Raw genomic sequence first — 20,923 nt, 5'->3', positions numbered from 1 at the left:
ATGATTTAGCTAAAAACACGAATCTCTGACCAAATCTTGAATTCTGTGTGCTGCAGTACTATCACCTGCAATATTTCCACATGCAGAATAGCATGAATGTTTCTGGATAGAAATTTGCCAGCTCAAATCTGGTGAACTTGAATCCACAACCCTAAAATTACAGAATATGAGATTTAGTTTGTTCATATTATGTTTTTGGAGAAATAATGAAGGAAATGTACTATCTGCAGGCATCTTACATGATAATTTCATAGAAACGTGTTGTGTATGTGTTTTAATTCCACTGTGGCATGGTCTTCTCTGACTTCTTGGTAAGTATCCATCATGAACGCAACCAAGAGGGATGAACTATGAGGATATAACCTTCTTATCAGTACATAATGAATATATATTGTTTTCCTGGTTTATTGAGTCACCTTAGATGAATAGTCAGTTGCCTTTCTCAGTTCTCATTGTGTACGCGTCTAGGTCTTTGCATACATCCTGCGGCGGGAAATCAAGGAGCCCGAATGCAGACATTTGTCCCGTAAATTTACAGAGTGGGCCTATGGACCAGTGCATTCATCCCTGTACGACCTGTCCTGTGTGGACACCTATGAGAACAATTCTGTCCTGGAGATCATTGCCTACAGCAGCGAGACCCCGGTAAGAACTTGTGCTATTCTAACCTGTGTGACGCAAAACTGTCTGGAGAGCAATGGAGGACTGTAAGTAAACTAAGAGTTAAAGTTATTCTAGCACATATGCATTAGTGGGAAAGTAGGTAGGAAAACTCATATTATTAGGCCCTGAAAAAGGGGGAGCTTTGAGAATACTTAACAGTGGAGGATGAGTTGCGAATTGCAAAGATGCGTTTGGCTTTCTTTGAGATGCGCTTGAGTGTTTTCCAGGCCCTGGGTCTGTAGTTGATCAGGCTTCTCTACTGGTAGTTTCACGTTTTGCACTTCTGGATTTTAAATCTGGGAATGTTTTAGCTCCTGTTTTTTGTCGTGGCCTTCCGAGGTAGTTAGAGGTTCTCCAGATTTGGTGTTACAATGTTTTTTACTTCCAGCTAGGTGTTCTTAGATTATATTTAGTTCCACATTTTGCAGCAGTGAGTATGAGAGAATGAGAGCATGTATGTGTGTGTCTCACTGTACCTGGTGTAGTGTATCTAGCTGTTTATAATATTAGAGCCTGGTGCAAAATAATCAGGGGTAGATTTGTTTCATTCTCTGAGAACGTATGTTACCTAGAGATTTTAGTTTTTATTGTGATTAGGCCATCATGCTCAACAAATCCTAGGGCCATCACTTTTTGCCAGCCTCAAGCAGGGTAATATGAAGATAAAATGTTCATTGGTAACAGGTGAGCATGTTTGTACGGTAGAGGGACTGCACAAGCTTATCTGTGGGTCATTTGTGTATTTTTTTTGGATGCAGCAAAACAATTCTATGAGCAGCATTTGTTCCTGATGAGCATGGCCGCAGAGCATTCTGGCTCGTGTGCTGGTGCTTTCTTGAGTCAGTCCAACGCATATGGTGTAGCTTCAGTTGGGTCATGGTTCTTGCCCAGTCATTACCAGTTCTAGGAACAGCAGACCCATTAGTCTTCTCACTGTCCTACACTTCAGCTTTAGTCATTTCCTGGGTTCCTAAAGGTTTGCTCCTAGCATCGAAAGGAAGTAAGGAAGCGTGATAGAGTCCCGATCCAAACACACTACTGCAAAGCTTCTCAATAAGGGTATGTTAAAAATGGGGGTCTCTAGTTGGCAGAGGTAGATACCTTTGACCAAATAGGGACTCTTGCTTCTAGCCAGGGTAAGGGGGGATAAACACTTTAGATAACCCCTGCTTAACCCATTGGTAGCTTGGCATGAGCAGACAGGCTTATCCCACAGACAATGTGTAATGTATTTGTACCAACACTCATAGTAACACAGTGAAAACACCACAAATGGATACCACACCAGTTTAGTAAAATAAAATCTTTATTTAAACTAAACAAGATCAAAACAACAAAAATCCAACATACAGCAACTCAGTAGTATGTCTTTAAAAAGGATTGTTGCAAAAATACATTTGTAGATGATAAATGCGACACTTTAGTCTCAAAGTACCTGGGATACGTAACGAAAACAAACAAAAGGGGCGCAGAGAAGGCGATGCGTCGATTCTTCCTGCACTCCAGTTCCGATGCGATGCATGCTCACCCGACGGCCGTGCAGCTGACTCAGTGTTTTTCTGAGCTGTGACAGGCCCTGCAACACGCTTCCCCAGTGATGTGACGACACCTTCCGCGACTGCGACACGCTTCTCCGGTGTTGAGGCGGCGATCAGCGCCGGCGAGCTTCCTCAGAGATGAGACGGCCCTGCGACACGCTTCTCCAGTGATGGGACTGCACCCTCTGTGGCAGCGGCATGCTTCTCTGGTGATGTGATGGTGAACAGCTGCAGCGGTGACATGCTTCTTCGATGATGCGACAGGGGCTGTGGCAGCGTCACTCTTCTCTCTCATTGCGTCGCACTTCCAGCTCCCAACAGCAAAACAGCCTCACACACAGTTAAAGGCCCTCCTATCAGACTGGAACTCCCAGCAAGGAAGTTCAGAAAAGCTGGGGGTGAAGTCCTTTTGTGCCTGGGACTTCAAAATCAGGAGGCTAGCTCTTCTCTGGCCCTTGGAGACTCTTGTTCAGATGGACACTGCACACAGCAAAGTCCTTCTTTAAGCAGGTGATACAGCACACAGCAAAGCCCCTTGGTCCTCTCCTCAGTAGATACAGCAAACTGCAGGCCAGCCCCAGACACACAGCAAGGGCAGTACTTCTCCTCAGTCTCTTTGCTGATCTTCTTTGGCAGGGATTCCTCTTGATCACAAAGTGGTCTAACTTTCAGGGGTTTCAGCTCTCATATTTATACACCAAAGGTCTTTGTTCTCTATATGTGAGGCGTCCTGGACCCAGTCCAAACCAGTTCTGGGTGAACCCTCCTAGTGCACAACTTATTCCTTTGTTAGTATGGGCTAGGTTCGTCAGACACACCGCCGGAGGTGGAGCCAGCATTGTGGAAGGCAGGCACAGCTCTATTCAGGCCCAGGTGCTACTCCTCCCACCACTCCAAATGCAGATATGTCTATTTAGCCTAGTGAGGACTCACTGAGCCTCCTGGAGCCACCACAGCCACTGTCAGTCTCAAACCAGACAGTCAATCCACAAACAGGAAGAAGCACACAGAAAGGTTGAACACGAAAATAGCCACTGTCTAAAAGTGCTATTTTCAAACACAGAATTTAAAAACCATCCTTCCTAAAAGACGTGTAATTAGATTCTGAATTCAGAAATACCAAATACCAAATTTCTATCTTGCTCCTATGGGAAGTTATGCAGGTAAACATGTTACACAGCATTCCCCATTCTGTCCTATGGACAAAATAGCCTTTCAATAGCGACAAACAAAATTAGCAGTATTCCACTATCAGGACATGTTAACCACACTAGTACATGTCCTACATTTCACATACACTGCACGTGCCCAGGGATTAGGGGGGTACTTTGGGTCTACCATAGGGGTGTGCAATGTATAAGAAAAGGGAAAGGTAAGGCCTGGAAAGTGGGTACACTGGCCAGGTCGACATGGCAGTTAACAAACTGCGCAGGCCTGAGACCCTTTTTCAGCTCTACTCCTGAGGGTGGTACAATCAGTGCTGCAAGGCCACTAGTAGCATTTGAATTACCAGCCCTGCACACTCAGTGAACTTTACAAGGGACCTACTGGTAAAACAAATAAGCCAATCATTTATAACCAATCACAATAACAATTTACACCCAGCGCATATGCACTTTAGAACTGATTAGCAGTGGTAAAGTGTCCAGCCAACGACCACAGGTCAGGAAAAACAAAGGAGGAAGAAGCAAAAAGTTTGGGGATAACTCTGCAAAAAGGGCCATTTCCAAAAGGGTCCATAACGTTTTCCCACACCCTTGGACATTTAGTGGGATTGTATAAAGAATTACACCTGCTGTTGGCCAAAAGCTCACCCATGCACCTTAGGCAAGTCAAGAGGCTGGGCAACATTTATACCACTCCAACTCTGAGGCAAGATCGAGGTGGGGATAGGAGGTGACTTCACACACAGAATCATTCAGACGTCCATCTTAGAATACACCATCACAGCATTGCATTTTCACCAGTACCTGCTACAACATGTGGTGATGCCATTATTATTGAAGACTTGTGTGAGGAAGGACATGAGTCGCTGTCATGGGAGTACTTAACATACCATCAATCACCAAAGCATCTATTCAAACAGCAGTACCACAGTGACTGTAAATATATAAAAGAAATAGAAAGGACACCGTATACCCGCCTTGCGAGACTGAGCAGTAGGTTGAAGAGGTTTGATGGTGGCTATGAAGAAAAAAAGATATGACATAGGTGGATTTGTAATTGGATGTTTTTAAGGGACGTTGTTTGTTGGTAAAGAGAGTTTCAATCGATCAATTAATCAATCAATCAGGGGTTTGTATAGGGCGTCTACTCACCCGTGAGGGTCTCAATGTGCTCAAGTTTAAAAGTATAATCCTCTCCTGCCACTTAGTGGCAGCTTCCAAGAGCACACCGTTTTTGAGGTTCAATCCCTAGCACCAGAACACATAATTTTATTTATTTGAAGAGTGTTGCATAATGGGACCTAGATGTAGATAGAGGTTACCTACAAAGATATCAATATATACAAAATAACGGTTGCTAGAGTGTTTTACATGAAAGGTAGAGATTATATACAAATATATAGTTTGATGGGACATTACTAAGAGCCTTCAGAGTACTGACTGAAAGCGAGATAAGAACCCAGGTGTTAATATGGCAGATTGAATAAAACACAATAAATATTCAGTAGCCAAACGTGCAGTAACAGAAGTTAAAAGTGCTCCTTCTTAATGGGTTGAACGGTTTTTAATGTTGGGGAAGGAGAACTGTGGGTGCCTTGACTGAGAAAGCTTGTGACTCAGGTATTCTCTTCTTGATAGTTGGAATTTCAAACCTCAGGTTATCTGAGCCCCACAGGGAAAATGTCCACTAGAAATGCAAAATATATATGCTATGTTGCCCGGCTTGCCATAGTGAACTGCTATGTATGCCAGACAAGCTCATTGGTGATGGCTTCTGACTTTGATTAGGAGGCAAATCTGGCAGTTGTATGTAGCTTTGCCTTGAGAATGGCTAGGTGAACGCTTGGTAGTCCAGACAGAAGGGAATTGGCATAGTAAAATCTAGATGGTGCTAGCCACTAGTCTGAAGTATTTGTTAGGGATGAGACATTTAATTCATATTCATTTCAGATGGAATCGTGCTCCTTTTGCTATGGTGTTCATTTGTGCCTTTAGGTTGAGAAATGTATTTAGAATAAAGCCAAGGGATTTCAATTTTGAATTGGAATAATCACCGGCTTGAGATCTAGAATAGACATGTTAAGCCTGGCATATTAGGTTTTCGAAAGGCGAGACACTCAGTTTCAAGAGAATTCAGTTGTTAGAGGTGGAGAGTCATTCACACATGAACATCTTTGCGTGTGGAAACTACTGTTGAAATATTATTTGGTGAGAATATCTTCATGCAGATTTGATAATAATCCCCATAGAAATGACATGACTTCTATGTGTCATCCTGAAGTGTGGCCAGGGGTACAAGTTGAAGAGTCTTGAGAATAATGTGGAATCTCTTGGTTTTGTTTTCTGGAATTGGTGAAAGCGGTGTACATTTTTATTCTTTGAACTATGTTTTGTAGATAGATCATCCACATGAGAACATAACCTTCCATGGCCTTTTTATCTTTTAGTGTCCTGAGAAGTAAGTGATGGGTAAATGTGTCAAATGTGTCAGAGAGTTCAAATATGATAAAAATGCATGTGTCTCAAGAGTCCATAAGCCTTAAAATATCATCAGTTATTTTTACTGTGGCCGGTTCCGTGCTGTGTTCTTCTTCAAAGCCAAATTGGCGATTATCCTGCAGGTTGTTGTTATAGATGAACTGTTTGAGCTGTGTCTCTAGCCAGTTTTCCCGAATTTTGTGCCAGAAGGGGCAGCACTGGCACTGGTTGAAAATTGTTCAGATATTCAATGTAGGCACCGGATTGTCCTTTCCTACAGAAGGATGGGTATTGAGGGAGTTCAGTCTTTTTCAACTTTTCCTTTAATAAGTTGGAAAATTCTTCACTTTGTTGGCATGAAGTCTATAAGATGATCTACTAAGGTATTATTTTCTCTAGGAGGGTGGGAAACAATGTAAATTAGCCAGACATTTGGCTTGTCCAATTTAATGTCTTTGCTAGGCAATGTGAAGAGGAAAATGGACTACTTCTCATATGTTTGCAAGAGATTTGTTTTACTGGGAATCAGTCCGACTCTTCCACTTCTTTTGCTGACCAGTCCAACCTAGTGAGGAGTAAATTGGGGGAATATTTTGGTCTATAATTACGTGAGATGGCTCATTCTGCTAGGTGCCTGTTAGTCTGTTACAGGTCTAGATTATGGGAGATAATCAAGGCTACGATTTCAGCATGGTTTTTTGCAGCAGAGCTGCAGTTGTTCAATATGCATCTAAAAAGTGTTGAGAGAGGTTTAGAGAGGTCAGGAGCGGTAATGCCTTGAATTAGGTTTTTTTGGGTAATACCTAATCGCTGGTAGGCAGAGGCCATTCTCCTAGTCCTCACATTGCTTTGAATGTGGTGGGCCATTGATGAATTGTAAGAGCAGAGAAGATCCTTGCGGGAATATTTACTTACATTGCACGGAATGCAGGGCAGCAAACACAAATTTTCTTCACTGTGTGGAATGAAAGGTAGTCAGTAGAAATGCACCATATCTATTACGATACGGTACATCGCTGCTGTCTCCTAGCAATGGTGCACTGTGTGCTGCCTGGTACCAACACAAGCACCCTTGCAAGGATGTCTGCGTTACAGGCAGGATTGTTTTCATGCAGAAAGAGATACCTTTGTACCCTCGAGGAGCGGGTGGTAACAGAGTCGATTTGTGACGACCAGCATGTGTTGTGGATAAAACGAGCATACTGTTTATTTTATTTCATACAGGATATCTGCTTCTTGACATGTGATCTACTACTGCATGCTTAAGATATCCAGAATTATTGGGACTACACTCTTTGAGCGTCATTAGCCCCATAATTAAATAAGGAGATGGATCATGTAACCAGATTTTGAGAGCCTGATTCACCCTAGTTACTGTTCTGTAGAGTGGATACAAAAATTATTATTTCTACAAAACAACTTAATTCCCAGAGCAATTAGCTTAAAAGGATCATTCCTACATGAATACAGAGGATTTAGCATCTAAAATGCGTTTTGTATAACAAACAAAGCATTACTTTTCTAGGTCAGAGTCGAGCACAAAGTGCAGTTCTAAAATCTAAAAAAAAGATTTTCTATTAGCCAGTATGACTAGTTCAGCAGGGTGCTCTTTTTCACTGCCTAATGTTGCAACTGTGACTGCCTAACGCATTGCGACCTCCCCTGTGATCCCAATTCTTGTCAGCACAACGAAAGGTCACGACAGGCCTTTTCAACTTTTAAGTCTTTATACCCCAAAAAAGAAGCAACTGTGGCAGAATTTCAGCAAAGATCAGTCCAACTCTTTTAATAAATCTGGTCCTTGGGTATGCCCTGGGATTCACTCCACGTCATTCAAGTTGTTAAAGGCGAGAGCCCTCCGGTAGTTTCAACTAAAGAGGTCGATATAGCATATAATGCACATGGGGAGGAGTCACTCCCAGGCACAAACTCCAAGATACCACAAGCATATATGACACGCGAGAAAGCACTTTTCGCCATCTCTCACCATTCAGAACGTCTTAGAGTGGAAGCACATTTTTCTGTGCTTGCCCCTCTGGCAATGGTGCCAGATTTTCTGATGCCTCCACTTTGCGTGGGCACAATATGGCCAGTGGGTAATGTGCCCAGATGTACGGCATGGGAAGCTCATGATAACTGCGTGTGCTGTGTTCTGATTGGGAATGTGTTCCTAACTCATGTGGCATCTGAATATATGGTGCTTTAGGAGGGCACCTACCCCTTCCGGCCATGGGCGTTTTATTGAGGCCACTCTCCCTTGACAATCACAATGTCACTGCGCCTATCTATGGGATTGATCTAAGGTTTCCAGTTTGTGCAGTCATCTGCTAGGTATGTGCCATCCCACCTGTGACCTATAAATCAGTATCTCCAGGCCTAGGTCTCTATGGGCTCTAACATACAAAAGGATTGCGAAAAGACAGATTCGTTGACAGAGTTAAACATGAAATGGGGTCACACAGGATCTGTTTTGTAAAAATTATTACAAAGTGGTCTAGTTCATTGAAAGAAGCTGTGCTTATTTCACATGCCAAGCCAAAAATAAGCTTGTCTCACTTTTTTGTGTGGGTTCACTCTTTTCATTCATATAATGTGTTAAACCAAGCACTGACAATGCCAGTCATTTGAGATTTTGTGCAGTGAAATATTTTATATCAACCTTTACTAAAACACAAAACGTGTCCCACATGGACAAGAATAGTGCCTCAGTGTCATAAATAGGCAAAGAAACGAAGCAGCAGCTAGTGGAGTGGCACACAGTTCTATCCTATGCACAGAACAGGTAAAATACAGGTAGCAACAGTACAGACTTCCCTTCCTCACAAAATAGAGCAATAATGCCAGACAGCATCCAGCGTATGTCCTATCGAGTGTGTAGAGCATTTGACTAGAAGATGTCACCCTAGGCTGGTCATTGTATCCATCAGGTAGGTAGTATCTTTATCCTCAAATTTCTCGAGATGAAAATGAAAATACCCCAACACAAAAAATCTGCCAATTTAACAGTAGTTTCTGACAATGAACTTAGCAGTGGCGGCTCCTCAAGGAAGTGCTGCGGGCGGTGGGGCGGTTGGGGAGGGGCAGTGTGGAGGAGTAGTAAACTCCGGAAAGTGGCCAAACAGAGTTGTGTATATAAATGAAATAAATAAAACTAATTACAATGCGCGCTAGAACGCCGATTTGGCATTGCAGCACGCGCAATGTAATTCGTTTTATTTCTTTATTTATATACACAACTCCGTTCGATCGCTTTCTAGAGTTTACTACCCCTCACCCTGCCCCTCCCCCACCCCGCCCACTGTCCCGCAGCTCTCCCTCGAGGAGCCGCCACTGGAACTTAGTCTTGGTACAAAAGGTGCTCTGGGACCAGAGGGGCAGTAAAGCAGTAATCCCCTAAAGGCATACCATTTTGTAAGTTCTATTTGGAATGAAGAATTTCACAATTCGAACTACATGTGTCCAGGAAGTAGCATATGGGAAGGTAGTCACGAATGACAATAGACAGCCCTCCCATCTTACTTGGAGTATCAGCTTTAGCAATCGTGTAGCCAGACAGTACTGCCTGGACCAGGTCAGGACTGGAAGTATTATCTGCCCAAGTTTCTGCTATAAAAATGATGTAACAGTCTTCATTGTTTGTGTTCACAAATTTTGCAAACTCATGTTTGATTAAAAACCTTGCATTCAGCAATGAACATTTGAATACTTCATGTGGAGTAGCAGAAGAAGCTTGATCAGAACTCCTACCGCATGGATTTCGAATTGTTTCAGTGGCAAGGATCAAATTGCAGTTTGGGCATTTTTCCGGGTCTGAAGCAGAGCCTGGTTCAAGAGTGGTACAGCATGCATTCGTACCTTTTGAAATTGAGAGCTAGAAGGTCTTCCCTAGAATACTTCAGGACAGGTAGCCTTCCTGAGGCAAACGATCCAGGGTTTCCCGCCCTCTACGCGATCTGGGCCAGGACAGGCGAAGAGGAGTTTATCACCTTTTCCATCTCTCACCTACCTCCTCTCTTCCATCCTCTCTTACTTCTATTTCATTTTATATGACCCAGGGCCAGTTTACGGATTTTTCTTGCTGTAGGTGGAGGCACATTTTTCTGTGCTTGGCCCTCTGGCAATGGTGCCATATTTTCTGCTGGCTCTGATAATATATCAACAAAAAGAGCGCGTATGCTGCCATTAATTATTTATCACGATATCAACAACTCACAATCGATTTAAACAAAAAGTGAGGGGATCTATGTCTCTAGAAGCATCCCAACTAGGCTTCCTGGGCAAAAAGGAGATTGAATATCTAAAAATTAAATACCCGAGAATCCCTTTATTTTACATCTTGCCAAAAGTGCATAAAAATGAAAAAACACCACCTGGACGCCCAATCGTCTCAGGTTGCGAGTCACTAATGGAGCCAATATCCAAGTTTGTGGATTTCTTCTTAAAACCGTTCCTACCCAATGTAAAATCGTACATCAGGGACACTACGGACTTTATCAACAAATTGAGTGATATTGAATTTGATAAGAACAACCATTGGATGGTAACAATGGACATAACATCTTTATACACTCAAATACCGCAAGATGAGGGCCTGGAAATCCTGAGACAAATACTTGACAGTAGAGACAAACCACAGAAGATTCCAACGGAATTCATAATTCAACTGGCAGAGTTTGCATTGAAACGAAATTATTTCAACTTCGAAGGAGACTTCTATTTCCAAATAGGAGGTGTAGCCATGGGCTGTCCCTTCGCTCTGGAATTAGCTATTTTATATATGTCTGCTTACGAAGAAAAATTCATTTACAACCACAATCCCTTTGTCCAATGGATCAAAAATTGGAATCGTTTCATAGACGATGTCTTTTTTGTATGGACGGGCCCAGAAGAAGAACTAACCAACTTCCACAATTGGCTGAATAATAAAACACAAGAAATAAAATTCACCCTCAATTATTCAAAAAGTAAAATGCCATTTCTTGATGTGGAAATATATCCATCAGAAGAGGGGGGCCTAATCACGACCTTATACAAGGCAGACACCAATCGCAATAGATCTTTACATTTTTCCAGCAACCACCCACGCAGCCTAAAGGAAAACCTTCCATACGGACAATTTTTAGGGATTCGTAGAAATTGCCAACATAAAGATGAGTTCACGAAACATGCCATGAAATTAACATCGAACTTGATGGAACGTGGATATCCGAAAAAACTACTAAAAAGATGCATGAATAGAGCGTGGTGGACACCACGGGAATGCCTCCTAGAGAAAAAGACCAAACAAGAAATGGACCGAATGGTACTAGTCAGCACATACTGCCCCAATTCAAACATGCTAAAAAAAGCAATCAAAAGCAATTGGCATTTGATAAAAAACTTGAATGAGGAATTCTCTAAAGTTCCCTTATTTGCATTCCGCAAAGAAGCAAGCATCGCGAACAAACTGATAAGAGCATCTATGCCTGCGAAAGAACAAGTCACCTTGAGAACCATGATTGGCCTACCACCAATCCAAGGCCACCATAAATGTGGCAATTGTAACTGTTGTGCGACTACAGAAGAAGGTATCACCTTCAAACATAAGACGATCTCATGGAGACACGAAACATTCACCAATTGTAAGTCACGTTACGTCATATATGGGATAATATGTCCATGTGACTTATTGTATGTGGGCAAAACTAATCAGGAGATTAAAACCAGAATCCAACAACATAGATCACGAATAAAACGGAAGGTACCTAATGCACCTTTGGTGCAACATTGGCAAGCAAAAAAACATCTGGAAACTGATCTCCATTGGACAGTGATAACAAAGGTCGAACAAGATATGAGAGGAGGGGACCTTGAAGCAAAGTTATCGCGTTATGAGGCAATGATGATTGTCAAATTTAACTCAGCAATTGAAGGGTTAAATGAAATTTCTGAAATATACAAACTCTCGTAGATATGATACCCCAAAATGGCTAGAGAATGGGACAACAGGATAATAGTAAATATAGTAATGATTAACCCACATGATGACAAACTCACCATAACATTCCAACAGATATGGTTATTCGATTTATGAACCTGTTCTAAGATGGCGGCACCGTTGTAAAAATTGTATCATTCAATTTGCACTAAATAAATAATCTCCTTTATACTACAAGAACTCCGCAATTCTATTTTTTAAAACAGAATGTACTTCGAAGTTTGGATCGTTGTTGCCTAAAAGAAATAAAAGGATGTGAACCCACTCAAAGATGGCGCGACCCGGAAGTGGGGTATATACGCTCCGTTAACCTAGATCTAGCCGTAGGAAGTACCCGCGAGTAAACAGACCCCCAGGGGCCGGAGCGCAGACGAGTCAAGTCCAGAATCAAGGTAAAGACATTGATTTGAACTTTATTAGTGCGAGTAGATTCTTTCAACGCTATCTCTGAAGGGAAACTAAATGACATGGACACCTCGTTTTGCTATTTTAGGACATCACGAAGCAATTAATTCCGGCTCCCCGCTATGACTCCTTATCTTAAAGGTAAGGAGACAACGAGCATACAAAGCTTTTGACACTATTAATTACACGGAGTAGTTTGTAGTAACCACACTGTTTATTATTTTAGGAGAGTAATCAAAATAATCATCTCAACCCCCCGCCAACATAAAGAATAATTTAGGTAAGAGTGACTAGAAGCATAAAAACGTTCTTTTGAGTCTATCAAACTAGACAATACTTTTGCCTAATATAATATCGTATTGTCCATTTTCAGAAAGGTGGTGTAAAAAACAACACACTGGTGAGTAAAAGACTCTGCGTGTGAATCCTTACATTAGACATAGAGCACTCATAAACAGCTCGGCTGAGCGTTATGTGTTACTGTTGTTTTAGGTTGTCCCACGCCGTGTGCTAAGATGACTCCGACTAATTAATTTGGTTGAATTGATACAGAGGTAAGAGGTAGAGAGGCGGCTGTTGAGCCACTTAGTGACTTCGACATTTGGTCCAGAACTATAATCGAACCAAGGTCTCCCCTCCTTTTCGTTTTTACAGTGTGAGGTCCTGATGAGAACTCGAAAAATATGAAGAGTTCGAAACGCGTAGACCCTGTATTATATCATGCCATAAGAATGTTAAAGAAATTATAAATCTCTTGTGAAAATTTACAAATAGGTTGAAAGAAATATCTATGGCATTATAGATATATGATTTACATTGAATTCTAAATAACTGTTAATATGTACCCTGTATTGTAGAGTGTGCTTGAGAGTGTTTGATTGTGATTCACAACTGAGTGTATGTGTGAGTGTTAGTAGGGGAGTGTTTTAAGTGTATATAATGTGTTTCATATTTTGTATGTTATATGTTTTTTCAAACTGAAAAATGATCTAGAGAAAGCCAAAAAAAACTTAAATGAAGCAATAAATCAATAAAATTGAAGATTGATTCTAGAGACATAGATCCCCTCACTTTTTGTTTAAATCGATTGTGAGTTGTTGATATCGTGAGAAATAATTAATGGCAGCATTGGCGCTCATTTTGTTGATACATTAGGCTGTGGCTTGGCCTTGCTGCTTGGGAGCCCATACCCAGTAGTGGTTATTGGCTCTGATAATATGGCACGCCCTGCTGGTGGCAAACTAGTCATCCACCTAATTCTCACCCCTGTAATGGCTGGATTTTCTGTTTAGATGGGATCAGCCCCCAGGGGCCCCTGTGACCCAGCCAAAACGTACTCACCTTCCCTTCTTAGATCGTATTTACACTGAGTAGATATAACGATGAATATACAGGTCGCACCTAAGAATGGGGAATGACAATATACATATATGGATTTTCTACAATATCTTATTCACATCAGTTGGCCTCGCGGTCGCCTCGACCCAGACCGTTCTACCCCAGGGCAGATCTGACACACAATCCGGCGTGTCTACACACGGGCCTGCAGAACCCAATGCTCCCTTTTCCAGCGTTCGCGATCCTGCGAAACATAAACGCCAGTATCCCCCCTGACGCTCTCACTTAGTCTTATACCACAATCCGGTGGCTTTACACGGCAGTATCCCTCCCGCCGTTCTCATTAACGCCGCATATCAACGACGACCACATTCCTATGAAACATTATTGGGGTGATATCTCGACAGTCTACTTAGGATAAAACTACAATAATAACTTTGGATATGGGTCCAGATTGTATAGTGTACTCGTTGCTTTTGACATCAGAGGTTCACTCACTCCCTATTTGTGTGATCACCACTTACCTGATTGGGATTACTCGTCCATTCATGCGCCTAGCTTTCACCTAGGAGTTGCGTTTACCAAGATTGAACATAAGCACCAGGCACACGGTAATTCTATATGAATTAGGGCATTTATTAACCATAAACATAAATCACATTACTATGCAATATTACATTTGCACAAGAAATAAAAGAGAAAGATTAGGGTGCACGCACTATAAGGATCGGTTGGACTTCACCTGGTTAATAGGAAATCGGGACTCGGCAGTCATCTAGGCTCCTGTCTCGTCTCTGGGTCCTGGCTCGCCTTGCAGTCACCCTCAGCCGTCACAGGTACACGTCTGCACTGATAGGCTCAAACTCGTCTGCTCTCCCTCAGGACCTCGGAACCTTGCTGTTAATTAGCTACCGTCTCTCTCTCTCTCTGCATTAGTGCGCTCCGCGCCACTTCTCGTTCAGTCTATTTTCAGAGAGTTTCGGTCTTAAATCTTTCTCCGACTTCAAAGATGGCGGCTCGTCCACCATGAAAATGAATAATGGCAGAGATGCTAACGGCTAGATGCCGCCTACGGACTGACTGACTGAAAGACTAACACCTTCGCTAATATCAAAGCCCGTTCCTTCATGGAAATTCACGGCCAGTAACCTGCCGCCCACCAAATTCTTGTACCTCCCCGTACCAAGGACACTTTCCCAGCCGGCCGGCCTGAAGTTGTGTCTTCGGAGTGGAGAAAAATACATTCCTTCGATAAGGGTCAGCCTGAACCGGTTCTCTCCAAGCGAACAACAGCTTGAAACTAAAACATTACACTTCACCTAGAAAGCCTTCTCGAGCTACCAGGCAGAAAGCAAAATGGAGTCTGTCTCGCTTAAGGCCTACGGAGCCCATAATATACATAGCTCCATGAGAAACAGATCGGCATGTTAGCAAATGAGTAAATCATGACTAATACCCATATATCTAACCCCTAACTTAAATTCATAAGCCTTACTCTAAGGAAAATGGCACGAAAATGCCCTTATATCTATAAGACAGGGTCCCTGTCTATCGGCCTAATCCCTATGCTATGAGGGTGATAGGCTGGAGTCACTCTCCATCATTCTCCTTCTCCAGAGGGCTGGCAGAAAGACAGCCATAACATTACACCCCTTGACTCCAGTCTATTTACCAATAACTAAATGGAACTAACGTCAGTAGACGAATAATATGAAACAAAACTAACTGATCTACGACTCTTTGTAACTCTAAAAAATTGTAGCAGGGAAGGGATACACTGAATGAAGCAGCAAATCGCTATAAGGACACAGACAATAATAATAACCCCTCCCAAAATTTGTCGTAAAAAATGCATGTCAGGGAGCCAATTAAAAAGCCAGTCAAAGAAACCCTGATCTATGTGTTCCCTAATTTCTGCCGTCAAGTCGTGGAGTTTATTAATATGGGACTGGATATCTTTAGAATGGTCAGACAAGTTAAAACAGCATAGACCTTCAAATTCAGAGCACTCATGCCCGTGTTTCAGCAACAAATAATCGATAGCGGCACGATTCTGCAAAATAGCTCTACGTTCACCTTGGGAGTCCAATAATAAATCTGATAAAACAGTAGACGTTTGGTTGATCGATTTGACCATCCAGCAGGCCATTTTGCCGATTGTTTTGGCATTATAAACGGCCAATGCCGGAACACCAATTATAGAAAAAGCTAAACTAAGATATTCTGATCTAGAAAAAAGATGAACAGAGGAATCACAGTCTTCATGCAATGACATAGAGTCTCGAACAATACGGGAATGTGAAGGAGGATGTGAAGAAAACATTAGCAAACTTAATCTAGTGATGGCACATGGGCCACCAGAAATATTCGCAGGAATATAGGGCCAAGATGAATTCCCGCATGAAAAGAGCCATCCAGCCGGCAACAACATTGAACGATAATGGCTAGTGGCAACAACTAAACTTTTGCAAGTCATATTGTTCTTCACTGAAAAACATGAATTAGGAAGTCTTTTCATACATAACAAACGCTGGTGAAATGAAAAAGTAGTAGCTGCTTGGAGTTTCAACCGCAAACATTCAGAGATGGCTTTAGGATTACAGGTCATCATAAAACAAAGGTCACCAGGGGTAATGTTAAAAGTAGTGATTCTGGAATTAAGTAGGACATCTTGGTCTGGAAGAAGAGTACATGAGGGACAATATTCATGGGCCAAGAAGTCGCCCAAAATGACATTAGGTCGGGCACTGGATATATTAAATACATGACGAAGTGTATCAGTAGATGCGGGGACAGCGACCAAACAGGTCGATAATATGTCAGTAACGCTCTTCATGGGGGTAAGGCAAAAATGCGGAGAGTTCGTCACTCGCTTCGCGAGTGTGATCCAGAAATTGGAGGACTTCTGCCACGCGGATCGCGTAGCTCTTGTTATCCCATCACTCGGCGTCGGTAGATCCTCTCCTCTCCCGGCGTAGCAGGCCAAAAGGAGTCCAACGACGACACATCCTGCAGCAGCAGTCCAAAGAATGATCTGAAAGAATACAAACACAGGCCTTAATCATTCTCGTAAATAACATTTGTCAGCTGGGACAGCTTCCCAGCCATCTTTCCCTGGCTTCATCACCAAAACGGTGTTGTCATGACCGGTCGCAATAATATCAGCCTGTTCAGGAGGATTTTTAGGCGATTGCACCCATATTTTAGCTCCAGGAAGATCAGATGATCCGAAGCCTTTTTGTCCACGTACAGTTAGCAACGTTGGGGCAGAGCCTTTTTTGATCTCACCACTGAAGACAGGCATAATCAATAGCTGAGCAACACGGTCAGACTTTTTGATAAACAAATCCATCTCACTGCTATTAAGCAAGAGAACCTTAATCTCTCCCTGATAATCACTGTCGATCACACCACCAAGGACTTGAACACCTTTCAGGGCCAGGCCAGATCTAGGGGCAATTAATCCAAAACTACCGGCAGGTATAGAGACACCAATGCCAGTTTCAACAATGATTCGATCCTTTCCTGGGAAGTGTGCATCATTTAAAGCATGCAGGTCGAGGCCTGCGGAACCTGGGGTTGCTCTACATGGGGCCAAAGCACCGGGGGTAATTTCCCAATAAGTAACAGTGGTAGCAACAGAATTAGGTTTCGCATCAACATGTGGAGGAAACAAACGCATCAAAGGAGATTCAGCATGCAACAAAGGACGGTTGTTCAAAATTAATAAAGCTTGAAGTAGGACATCTCTCCACTGGCTGTAACGGTCATCAGTCAACTTGCGCAACTGTTCTTTCAACAAGCCATTCATTCTCTCAATCAGTCCTGAAGCTTGTGGATAATATGGAATGTGAAATACCCAGTCGATATTGTTTTCCATACAGAATTCCTGCACCAATCTTCCACGAAAGTGGGATGCGTTATCTGATTGAATTTGGAATGGGACACCATAATATAAAATAATCAGTTCCAGGGTTTTAATTGTATTCACTTGGGTAGCATTCTTGCAAGGGAAAGCGACCAAAAGGCCACTATAAGTATCAACTGCTGTACAAATGTATTGACAATTTCTGCTCATGGGGAGCGGACCAATATAATCAATCTGCCAAATTTGGGCGGGCAATTTACCTCGATGTAAGTGACCTCGAACAATTTGAGGCACCTCTTTCTTTCTAGAATGCTGGCAAATGGGGCAATGTAAAATGGCATCTTTAATTAAAGAAAAGGGAATATGAATTCCTCTATCAGCAGCCCACCTGTTAGTGGCTTTCTCTCCAAAATGTCCTGCTTTCTGATGGGCCCATTTCGCCAGTCCCGCCAAATCAGAATCTTGCATGTCAACCACTGCCTCAGAGAATTTAGACTGTTCATCTGCAATGTTATGGAAAAATTTGTCAAGGGAGTCGATTGGAGTATGAGCATCCACGTGAAAGATTGTTACAGTACTCTGCGGAAGCAGTTCCCAAATTTCTTGCCACAATTCTTTACCCCACAACTCCTTAGAATGCAATTCCCAATTGTGCGAGTGCCATGTAGGCAACCACACCGCTAGTCCATTTGCAGTGGACCAAGAATCAGTGAAAATATGACATGTACCTGGTAACTCTTGTTTCAAAACTTGGTAAATCGCATAGAGTTCAGCATATTGACTACTCTTACCGTCTCCAGTTGTGCTCAACAATTTCTTAGTAGTCGGGTTATAGGAGACAGCTTTCCAATGTCTCTTGTCACCAATGAACTTTGCAGAACCATCCGTAAACCACACATGTTTTCTATCCTCCACGGATAGATCATCAAATGATTTACCCCACTTCACGGGAGACTCCTGCACTACGGGAACCGAACGCTCACTCTCAGCTTCATTGGAGGGCGCCTGCGCCACTCGCTCATGTAGAACCGCAACACCTTTCGGACCCACACGTGCCCTGTCCTGAATGTACCATTTCCATTTAATCACACTAGCCTCCTGAGCATGTCCAATTCGATGGGACTTCGGTGAACTCAAAACCCACTGCATGATGGGAATCTCAGGTCTCAAAATCACAGCATGGCCTAAAGTCAATTGCTCGGTGTCCACCAGAGCCCAATAACAAGCAAGCAACTGTTTTTCAAAAGGAGAATAACGCTCACCAGCCTCTGGTAGCTTTTTGGTCCAAAAACCTAATGGCACTTTTTGTCTGCCCTGCTTTTGCCACAAACTCCAATTGGCATACAGACCTTCCACGGACACATTCAAATCCACATTACCCTCACTCACGGGCCACAAATCCAAAGCATACTGAATAGCTTCTTTAGCCAAATCAAAAGCAGTCTGTTGAGGTTCACCCCACTCAAACGCATTCTTTTTACGAGTGACTCGATACAGTGGAGCCAAGATTTGACTCAAATGTGGAATATGTTGGCGCCAAAATCCAAACAACCCAATAAAGGATTGCGCCTCTTTCCTATTTCTGGGAACAGCAAAATCAAGTATTTTACGTTTAACTTGTGGGATCACTTCTCTGTGACCTTCATGCCAATTAATTCCTAGAAATTTCACAGCTTGGGATGGAGTTTGTAATTTATCAGGATTAATTTCCCAGCCTTTTGCTCGCAAACAGTCAATGATCTGATCTAAATGAGACTGTACTTGGTCTTGCGTTACACCTTGAATCAAAATGTCGTCAATATAATGACAAATCTGAACTTGTGGAATCGTAGGCACTTCAGACAAATGTTCCGCCACCAGCCGGTGACAGATTGTAGGGCTATGTACATAGCCTTGAGGAAGACTCCGGAACGTCATTTGACGTCCATTCCATGTAAAACTGAATTGTTCTTGGCATTCGGGGGCAATTGGAATCGAAAAGAATGCATTAGCAATATCGATAGAAGCATACCAACTACCAGGATGCTTTTGAATTCTCTCAATCAATGTAACAATGTCGGGCACTGCCACAGTCAATTTAGGTGTATGTTTGTTCAATTCTCGATAATCAACAGTCATGCGCCAAGAGTTGTCACTTTTGCGCACGGGCCAAACAGGATTATTCCAAGCGGAGGTGACCGGAGTAATGACTCCCGCGTCAACCAAATCCTGAATCGTAGCTGTAATTTCTTCATGACCACCTGGGATGCGATATTGTTTCTGAGAAATCACTTTCGTTGCTAAAGGGATCTTAATAGGTGGCATGCGTAAACGGCCAACCCGTACGGGTCTGGTCGAAATGTACTGTCTAGTACCAAACTGATAGTAACCATCATCCAAATGCAAAGTCATACCTTTCAAGATGTCAATTCCAATAATGTATTCCAAAAGTGGCACAACCAACACAGAGTATTCTCTACGAGGAATCCTACCAATTTTAATCTCAAGTGCAGTTTGAACTGCGGGCGTTTCTTTACCACCCAGGCCGGTAATTGTGAAAGATTGTCCATGAAATTTTCTCGACTTGCCATGAATTAAAGTGGCCTCCGCCCCAGTATCAACCAACGCTCGGGCCCTTTGGATATTACGATGTTTCCAAAAAATCTCAATATCTACATATGGTCTGTAATCTCTGTGGGCCCACCTGCGTACCGGAGCTTGACCTATTTCCTAGTCATTTTTCCTGCGTTCAGTCAACCAAGACAGATCAGGGTAGATGTTTTCACTTTTCTTCGATATCAGAATTTCTTGTTCATATCCGTCTCCAGCACGAAACGGATTAGTATCATGTTCAAAAAGTTGTGAATTACGGTCAGAGAGTCTATTACGATCCTCCCTCCTTCGTATATCAGGAGAATAACTCCTTGCATCTCTATGTCTGCTAGAACCACGATCATCTCTTCCCCTTTCACGATCATCCTCTCTCCCCCTCCCATCACTACGACGGGGGGAACCACCACGTTCTTGGCGCCGGTCATCACGGCGATCAGAATTCACACGTCGTCTCTCATCACCACTGTCATCCGAACCACGATCATAATCATTCTTTCGCACACGACGGGCACCTTCCTTCCGATCCAAACCACGCTTACGGAACAAATCCCATAGGATATTATTGGGTTCACCATCGATCTCTTCCCTTTTCACACCATCAGCAATGAGAGCAAGAAACATGTCACGTCTAGAGAACTTATAGTCCCCACCAGTACGACCCTCAGGTCGGGATTGTCTCTCAGGTTTAAACCATTCACCCAGCTCACCAAGCTGACGAACAGACTCAAGCACAGCAGACAAAGGATTGCCAGTTTGATTAATCAATAAAGTCATCATGACCTGCTTGTAAGCAACAGGAGAAGAACGGATAATGCGATTACGCACAGAAGATGTTAAAAGACCATCCAATAATCTGTCAGCAGTACTAAGGAAGATACAGGTTTTCATGACTTCTTCC

General features: G+C 42.7%; 1 protein-coding gene across 1 annotated transcript in view; it reads left to right on the top strand.

The window, feature by feature from the left end:
- TRPV1 (transient receptor potential cation channel subfamily V member 1) overlaps positions 1-20,923 on the top strand; it is a 340,269-nt gene that overhangs the window by 153,031 nt on the left and 166,315 nt on the right. Inside the window, exon 7 of the mRNA XM_086955019.1 lies at positions 469-645. Within this exon, the coding sequence (XP_086811145.1) occupies positions 469-645 (177 nt within the window). The remainder of the gene's footprint in view (positions 1-468; positions 646-20,923) is intronic.

The sequence above is a fragment of the Lissotriton vulgaris genome, chromosome 2_1, assembly GCF_964263255.1.
Source record: "Lissotriton vulgaris chromosome 2_1, aLisVul1.2, whole genome shotgun sequence".
NCBI classification, from domain to species: domain Eukaryota; kingdom Metazoa; phylum Chordata; class Amphibia; order Caudata; family Salamandridae; genus Lissotriton; species Lissotriton vulgaris.
Note: the sequence above shows the minus strand (reverse complement) of the source record. Positions and strands in the feature narration are given on the sequence as shown.